This window comes from Athene noctua, chromosome 5 (assembly GCF_965140245.1).
Source record: "Athene noctua chromosome 5, bAthNoc1.hap1.1, whole genome shotgun sequence".
Lineage (NCBI taxonomy): Eukaryota > Metazoa > Chordata > Aves > Strigiformes > Strigidae > Athene > Athene noctua.
In genome coordinates this window covers 39,574,015-39,583,045 of record NC_134041.1, presented here as the reverse complement: position 1 = coordinate 39,583,045, position 9,031 = coordinate 39,574,015, and the positions used below count along the sequence as shown (strand labels likewise).

The 9,031-nt window shown below is 36.6% G+C and overlaps 1 protein-coding gene across 1 annotated transcript in view; it reads left to right on the top strand.

The window, feature by feature from the left end:
* BMS1 (BMS1 ribosome biogenesis factor) overlaps positions 1–8,692 on the top strand; it is a 26,124-nt gene extending 17,432 nt beyond the window's left edge. The window contains 10 exon segments of the mRNA XM_074907115.1: positions 200–260; positions 263–381; positions 2,063–2,251; positions 2,826–3,006; positions 3,533–3,591; positions 4,585–4,707; positions 5,628–5,775; positions 6,659–6,834; positions 7,312–7,473; positions 8,176–8,692. Of these exon segments, the coding sequence (XP_074763216.1) occupies positions 200–260; positions 263–381; positions 2,063–2,251; positions 2,826–3,006; positions 3,533–3,591; positions 4,585–4,707; positions 5,628–5,775; positions 6,659–6,834; positions 7,312–7,473; positions 8,176–8,412 (1,455 nt within the window). The 3' untranslated portion in view covers positions 8,413–8,692.
* The last annotated feature ends 339 nt before the right edge of the window (positions 8,693–9,031 follow it).

Below are 9,031 nucleotides of genomic sequence, written 5' to 3'. Positions count from 1 at the left end.
GAAATGCTTTGGTCGTTGATGAAGTTACCTTCTTGTATGAGTAACTTCCTAATTTCTGTCTAAAATGGAAATATTTTTAAAGTGTCTAATAATTTGCATTATGACAAAATAATACTTAGTAATATTTATTAAACTGTTAATCGTAATAGGTTGTTTTCAATGAACTGTTTTACATGTTTGATAACTTACTGTTGATTAGTCTGGAAGTGAAGAGGATGAGGAAGAGGGAAAAATGTCCAAACCAGAACCTGAGGAGGAGGAAAGAAAAAGGAGCGCATGGATAAGAAATGGAAACTGAAAGAAATGTTTGATGCAGAATATGATGAAGGGGATGCCACATACTTTGATGATCTTAAAGAAGAAATGCATAAACAAGCACAGGTATAAGCTGTTAACTTGGCAATTTATCTGGCTATATGTCTTCAAAAATACCCCTCAAAGTTTGCCCAAAGGTTTTTTCCTGGAGAGACACATGACATTCAGAAGCTACTTCAGAAAGTACACACAAAGAAGTACACACTTGTGGGTTTTTTTTATGGTTCAACTTCTTGATTCCATTAGCTGGACAGAAAAACAAGCAAACAAGCCAAACGACTGAAAGCTTAATTTAAACTGACTTAGGTAGTTAACCATATTCTGAATCACTGAATAAGTCAGGATGTGTCATCTAAACTTCATCTACTTAAAATCTTTAAGTTACCATTTGTCCTTTAGCAGTGGAACTAGCATGACAGGTCTCAACCCGCAAAACACGAGGGAGAAGGTTCCCCTCCAGGAAGTAGCAGAAAGGGATCCTTTTCTCTGTAGGAAGGTGAAAATCTTTCATGCTTATTTGTGTCAAATATTTTCCCCATGTTATTTTTAGTGTGATTTTTGTATTGTTATTAATGGATAAGTAAGTTCTGTGTGGCAGTCTTTTTTTCATCAAACTGTCAGATTATTTTGAGGAAAAAATAATTCATGTACATAATAATTCATAATTCATGTGATAGGATTCTTCAGCGTAACTGTATCCAGAATTTGAGCTGTTGATTTTGTTCCAGGTCTTGGTTTTTTAGATAAAAATCTTGTAAGCTTAAAAGTAGCTTCTTTCTTTGGCTGACTTGAAAGAAACTTACCTTACATTGCTAGTAATTTCACTGTCTTCTCTTTTGATAAAATCTTGCTGTAAATAGTCATTAAATTAATACTTATCTTCTTGCATTAGCCTCTCTATAAGCTCTGGTATGCTGATGTACTTACTAAAAGTGCAAAGAAGGACATTCCAGTAAAGGAATACAAGACAATTTACAACTGTTTCACTTGAGGTCTGTTACAGAAATACATATCAGCATCACTCCTACTGCAGGATGGAAAGTCAAGGATCTCAAACTGGGGTTGTGTAAAGGCTTCTAGAAAAATAAACTTGAACGGAAGATTTGTGCCATATCTCAATACCTTGAGAAATGAAATTAATAATGTTTGCTTAAACATGGCATCTTAGGTAGCTGAACATCAGGAGCCTAAGACAGGAGAGTGAGGCTTCTGTTATTCACAAGGATATCTTGTTAAATATTTACACAATAGCTACCTTTTTAAAGCTACAGGAGAGCTTTGAAAGACCCTTTTGATGATATACAGTGTGAGGATGCACAGAAATATTTTTAAGCTGCTGAGTAAGAGAGGAGGCAGTCCTCCTCTCCTCATAAAGTGACACCTTAAAGATAAGGATGTAAACTTTAAAATGTACTTGGGCTCCTAAATCAAAAAGGTACTTTTGACAGTTGTATCTTTAAAATCCAAAGTCACCATTGTGAAAGGTATATCAGAAGTCACTCAGTCATTTGCTTCTCTTGAGTACTGTCTTTCAAGTAACCTAACAGGCTCACTTGGGATTTCAAATTGGAAGGAATTCATGGTGGCAGAGATTTTGCTCTGAATAGAAAGTCACAAAATCTATCAGATCTTTCTGAAAAGATTTATATAAATGTTATCATGTTTTAAATAGAACTGGCGCCTCATGAACAAGTTGTTAATACTTGAATTTTGTAAAACACATGGTGACTTTCTCTTTGTCACATAGCTTAATCGAGCGGAATTTGAAGATCAAGATGATGAGACCAGAGTACAGTATGAGGGCTTCCGGCCTGGGATGTATGTTCGAATAGAGATTGAGAGCGTCCCATGTGAATTTGTCCTGAATTTTGATCCTCATTATCCTATTATCTTGGGTGGTTTAGGCAACAGTGAAGGAAATGTTGGATACGTACAGGTATGTAGCTAAAGCAGTGAGGGCACTTTATGTTGGTACTGGTGTGCTTCAGAGTGTCTGGAGTTGTTATTTATTTTTCTGTTAACACAGAGAGAAATCTTCATCTTTGTCTCTTAAATAGGGGATTTGCTTTTGACACAATTACAGTAGCAGACACTGGGTTTTTACAGGCTTAACTGGAAGAAGTTACTGTTGTTTAATGTTCATTTGCAGAGATGTCTCAAGACTAAGATCTGATACTTGTTAAATTGCAAACATAAATTGTATTGTGAGGTTCATGGCCTATGGATAAGTGACTGTAGAAAAATTACTAGCACATATATATATTTAATATAATATTTGCTCGTATGTGTACAAACATGACTTCAAAGTGAATGAAATACTGATTAGCTTTATCTTTGTAGTCAACCTACATTGTTGCGTTAACGAGAATGTTTGAAGATACAAAGCTTATTGAATTAAAAATTCTAGTGTAGATGAAGTTACTTTCAATCGTTCCCAAAGATTAAGGCTTGAATTTCAGAATTAATGTTATTATCCTGTAATAGCATTGTTCGTCTTTTCTTCTAATTAGTTGCGCCTGAAGAAACACCGATGGTATAAGAAGATACTTAAGACACGTGATCCTTTAATCCTCTCATTAGGGTGGAGGCGATTTCAGACTATCCCCATGTTCTACATTGAAGATCACAATGGCCGTCATAGGCTTCTGAAGTACACACCACAACATATGCACTGTGGAGCAACGTTTTGGGGTGAGGGCATTCTGGAGTTATTATCCTGTATCACTTATCATTATAAAATTCTCAGGCTTTCAGGATGTATCGGGAAATACAGCCAGTAGCTTTTAGAATAAGTCTTCAAAAAGTTGTGATCCCAGTGGAATATAAAATAACACCAAATAGTATGGGGAAGTAGGCAATTACCGATTATTTGAATGATTTGTGAATTATTTGGCTTTTAATCAAATTATGAGCATTCTGCTAGGTTGTATCCTTTCAAAGAGGAACTGGATTTGTTGGCTGTGTGCAGAGAGATACTTGCACACATTATGGGCCCAGCCCTGCAAGCGCTTCTGTACTTCAGTAACTTCTTATTAACCATTCCTTTAACTTTTGTGTGGCTATATATGTGAGTAATGGGTTGAATGCTTTAAACTTTTCATTGGTTTTATTAATTGGGAATATTTGTCACGTATTTCTAACCTTTCTAACTTTAAATTGAGGCTAGATGTTGTGTAGTAAAGCTTTTTCTAAATTGTAAAATTTTATTTTCTTGTAGGCCCCATCACTCCTCAGGGGACGGGATTTTTGGCAGTTCAGTCTGTCAGTGGCACAATGGTAGGTCAATCACGAAATGTTGATTACTGCTTTCCAAAATACATAGATTTGAGGAAGAAGGTTTACATATGGGAAAGCAGTGATCTTGTAGGAACTGAGAAAGTAGGTGGACTCCAGCTTTTGAAAGCTGTATTGTGATGAGATAGGAAACTGGATAGAGGCTTTTTTTTTTTTAAAAAAAAAAAAAATCATCTGCTATGTTGAAAATGACAAATACTGCTTTATTTTCCATGGAAGGATTTATACATACTTGATTTTCTGGTACTAAGTAATTAGATAACTTTTAAAACCTTCTTAAAGATGAAATAGTGATGTTCCTGTTGAAGAAGTTTGCCCTCAGTGTCATTTCTCCACATCTGGTTAGAAAGTTTATGGGTATCTGAATTAATTTAAATAGTATTAAAGAAGTATTTATCAAATAAGATCTTTGTTGCATACATACTACCCAGAGGTAGATTTGTGTTTACATACAAAGTATAACGAAAGCGTTACATGGCATTGTAATGAACATGACAGTAATCAGGAGTGGTGATTATTATCTCCTTCCTAAAATACACCTTGTTTAAGTCGTATTGCACAGTCATCTTGTTGCATGTATTAAAAGGCTATATTTGTCACGTGTCCTTCGCATAATACAGTGACTTACAGCAGTTCATAAAGCACTTCTCCTTTGAGACTTTCTGTCTGAGTAAGATTCTATTTCATAAAGAGAACACAGTGAGAAAGATAACAAGGACTCATAGATTGTTTCCAAGGTAATTAGAATGGCAGTTCTGAAAATCTCATTAGTGAATAGTGGGAATGTTATGTCAGCAGCACCTCAACTAGTCTGTATGAAGTCAATTTGCATTTGTCATGCTGCTGTACTCCTGTAAAGGTTATAAATTCTGAACTCAGACTCTAAAAAAGCGGTGAAATTGTGTCAGTGAAATGGTTTCTTCACAGTTTGGTAAATATACATTCATCAGTGTCTTCCATCTCTGTATATTTCAGCCTGATTTCCGGATTGCTGCGACAGGAGTCGTGCTTGATTTAGATAAATCCATAACTATTGTAAAGAAATTAAAGCTAACTGGTTTTCCATTCAAAATTTTTAAGAACACTTCTTTTATTAAGGTAGGTATGTATACTGTAAAACTACATGTGCTGATGTTAGGAGTCAATGCAACCTGGGACTCTGTCTGTCTTTCCCAAGGCAGAAGTTCCTCGTAACTGTTGCATACTCTTCTGGATCTCAGTAACTGCTTGGTGTTTTTCTGAGCTCTCTTCAGTGCAGTCTCTAAAAGTACTAACCGTTAGCCAATGAATATGAGTTATTGTTAACCAGACAAAAGTTCTGGAACAGTCTCCTGGCTGACATCTAATGTGGGGTTTTGGTTTTTTTTTTTTTTCTTTTTTTTTTTCTTCCCCCCCGCTCCATGCTGCCCCAAACCCATGGATTAGCTTCCCACAGTGGCAGATACCTCAGGCGAACTGTGAACCTATCCCTGTGTCATTCAGGCAGTTTGATCCCACAGAATTTCTGCTCTGGGATCAAAGATGACTTCTGACAGTGCTTAGGACTTCACAATTACAGTTACAACAGTGTTTGGGGCAGGAAGCATTGCAGAAGTGAAATTTTGTTGACCTTTCAGCTGTCCTTAGTTGGGCTTCCAGGCTCAGGAATAGGTTAGATTATTCTGCATTTGGGGCAGTAAGCACTGATTCCAGCAGTGAAGCACTCAAGTACTCACTTGAGTGAGCATACACAGAATTTTTCCTGACTTCCTTGTGACTTATGAAAGACCCCAAACCTTGGAGAGCTGCATTGTATTAGAGTTTCACAGCTAGCATCTTAAGGCAGCTTATGTGTTTTTAAGGTATGCTGTGTTCCAGCAAATGAGTTCAAAAGAGAACTGAACAGATTCTCTCAAAAACGTTCTGGTTTTGAATTTTAAATGCATATATTTAATATCCTTACAAGACATACTTGTGAGAATTATAAATGTTTTTGTGGCTTAGCATCTTGAATGATGGTGGGTAATTCACACTTTCAGGGAATGTTTAACTCTCAGTTGGAAGTGGCTAAATTTGAAGGTGCAGCGATTCGTACTGTGAGTGGTATCCGAGGACAGATCAAAAAGGCCCTCCGAACTCCAGTAGGTGCTTTCAGAGCAACATTTGAAGACAAGTTGCTGATGAGTGGTAGGTTGCACTTTCCATGTAAGTTATGTCACAACTTTCATCCTGCTTCACAGATTGAAAGGCTGTGTCTCAGAATCTCTGGAATCTGATAATTGAGATGTGAATTCAAAGAGCATGAAATATCTGGTGAGACGCAGAGTAAAATTTTTAAAAAGTACATTTTATGTCAGGTGTCTTTCAGCTATACTGAGAAATTATATAGTATGTAGATGAAAAGGTTTGCCTCAGAGATATATTTTTCCAAGTGTTTTACATAGCATGGTATGCTTTTCTCCTTGAACATGAAGATAGATTGTATTTAGTGGTACATGTGCTAGAAGGACATTTTTTCTGAGAAATCCAAGGAGTGGTGGTGTAACTCTGGCTAACTCTGTTCCCTAACCTTTTGGGGAAATTATGCAGGGTTTAAGTGATTTCCTATGTTTGCTGGGTGTCACTGTGATGTTGATGCTTATTTGGATTTATATGGCCTTTTCTTAAACCCATTGAAATTACAGGTAGTGCAAAATAAAAGCAAATTAGTTCTTTTATAAAAATAGGCAGAAGAAAAGCAAATTGTTGTCAGTAACAGTAGAGGCACAGATACACATATGAACTTTGTTGCTAGTTCTTCAATTGAATGAATAATGAGTAGGGTGATATTCAGCTGGATGCTCTTCAGGACTATGTACTGGTTTTATGACTTTATGGAGTTTTGCAGAATCCAAGTGTATGAATAGTTACTTCTGCCTAATGTTGAAGAGATTCGGTGTATGTACACCAAACAATACTAGCATGTGGTCTAGATGTTAGTTACCTATTCTATCCTGGCAATCTTTGCTTGGAATGTGGATGTGATGAACTGTGTTGTTACAGAGGCAAGTAACATTTCCTTTTCTTTCAGATATCGTCTTTGTGAGGACTTGGTATCCTGTTTCTATCCCAACATTTTATAACCCTGTAACATCCTTGCTGAAGCCAGCAGGTGAGAAAAATAGTTGGAGTGGAATGAAGACAACAGGCCAGCTGAGGCATGACCGAGGCATCAAAGTGAAACAAAACAAAGATTCTCTCTATAAGGTATATTTCATATGTCTTTTTTTTTAAAAAAAAAAAAAAAAGTGATCACAGTCAGATTTGCACTCTGCCTCACACCTCTGCAAACTGAGAGCAGTGTAAATGTGTGTTCATACATACGCATGTGTGCCTTCATATTTTTATCCATAAGGCAGTCTTTCCTGGCATGAGATGGGAATAAAGCAGTGGAAAGCAGATTGTTGTGGGTCAATGGAAGTTTATGAAGGAATCTGCAGGGTAGACATCTTCTCCAAAAGCTTACTGAGACTTCTGTCATAGTAAAATTGGAGTGAACGTACCATTCACAGTTTGGTGCAAGGACATCAGAGAATGTTTTTTGGAGGTGGTGGTGAATGGTTTTTGGGGTTTCGTATTATGGGGGTTTTTTTGTTTATGGTGTTTTGTGTTTTTTCCCCAAAAAATAGAAAATAAAAGCTTTTTTTTAAGATCATGAATCTTGTTCTATATCCATTCTTTTAGCCTATTGTGAGGGAGAAAAGGCATTTCAATAAGCTTCACATTCCTAAAGCACTGCAGAAGGCACTGCCTTTTAAGAACAAGCCTAAGAATCTTGAGAAGAAAGGCAAGACTCCAAAAGACCAGTGGAGACCAGCTGTTATCAGGGAGCCTCATGAAAAGAAGGTAATTATCACTTATTCTGAAACAAGGACTCCCAAAGGGTAAATGTGCTGCTTAGACCATTTCTAACTATTGTTTTAGCACTTGAATCTACTGCTCGTGCTAAAGACATATGCTCCTAGAGAAAAATACCACCTGCAGTTTCTTTTGTTCCTGTTTGGCATGCATTAGGTATATGGAACTACCACTGAATGGGTGGTGTCTTATGTTTTAAACTAGTGGGTCACCTGAAGCCTAAATATGAATTTTGTCCTTGTCATAGCACTTTCAAGGTATTTCAGTTGGATGTAGTGCTCTCACCTTATGGGGAACTTAAATTGGCAGCTGCAGTCTTTTATTTGACTTGTCATTGCTATGCATTATTAACGCAGACAGAACGTGAAGCAAATACTCTGCTTCAAAAATGAGAATTACAGAGTGCTTGCAAAGGCAAGAAGATCCAAACTGCAGTTTAAGTTTTCTGTAGTAGTAGCAATTAGGCGCAGCCTTTTAAATAGTATCTAAACAAAATCAGAGTTCCAAAAATTAAACATATGATTAACTTCTTAACAAGATAATTAAACCATTTTAGAAATTGGGTAACAAGTGCGGAAATAATTAGGAACTTACCTTGAATCTCTGATTCATTATATTGCTGAGGTTAAACTATTTCTTGCTCACCGAAACTGAACAGTTTGTATTTTGATTCTCTATTTTCTGTTTTAGATATCAGCCCTACTCAGTGCTTTGAGTACAGTGAATAATTATAAGATAAAGAAAGCCAAAGTAAAACATCGGGAACAGCTTAAAGAATATCTCAAAGTTAAGCAGAAGGAGGATGAACAGAAATTCAAGAGGCAAAAGGAGGCTAAGAAAAAGATCTATCGCATACTGGGACAAAGGGAGAAAATGAGACAGAAGTCAAGCTTGAAAGGATGCAGCAAGGGAGAGAAGTCTACGTAAAATTTCATCAGATTTCAGGCCAAATGAGGAAATAGGGTAGCTGTGCAATTTCCTGTTGAAGAAACAAAAAGGCCTTAGACTACACTAGATGTGCTTTCAAGAGAAGAAAAAATGCAAATACGACCTTATTCACAGTCTTGAATACATTTGGCAATGTATATAAATACGATGTAGAAGTATGGATTGTGGTTTTTCTACATGATATTCTGGAGGACTTTATATTTCAGTGTATTTCTATCCATACTGTACACTATCTAGCCAATAAAGTATTTTAATGTCAATTACAGAGTATTGTTTCTAAGTGTTTTGTCTTAGTACTAGTGGACTTCTATGGGAAGAAGGAACTCTTCTGGCTACCTCCAAATGTGTTCCTGTGTTGGCAGTACTTTGAGCCCTTGCCTAAATTTTGTCCTTGACAAATCTTCTATTAAAAGGTGTGAAGATCAGCTGTTAATGGGCAGGAGTTTTGGATTGTTATCTTTGGTATGTTAGCAGATTCCACTGGAGTAGCTTGTTCCTGTGCTTAGATCATCAGGTCCTGCATGAAAGCATCTCAGTTTTTTCCACTTCTCACTAGATACTAAGCAGATTTTGAAATTAGTGTTCCATCCAGATCTTC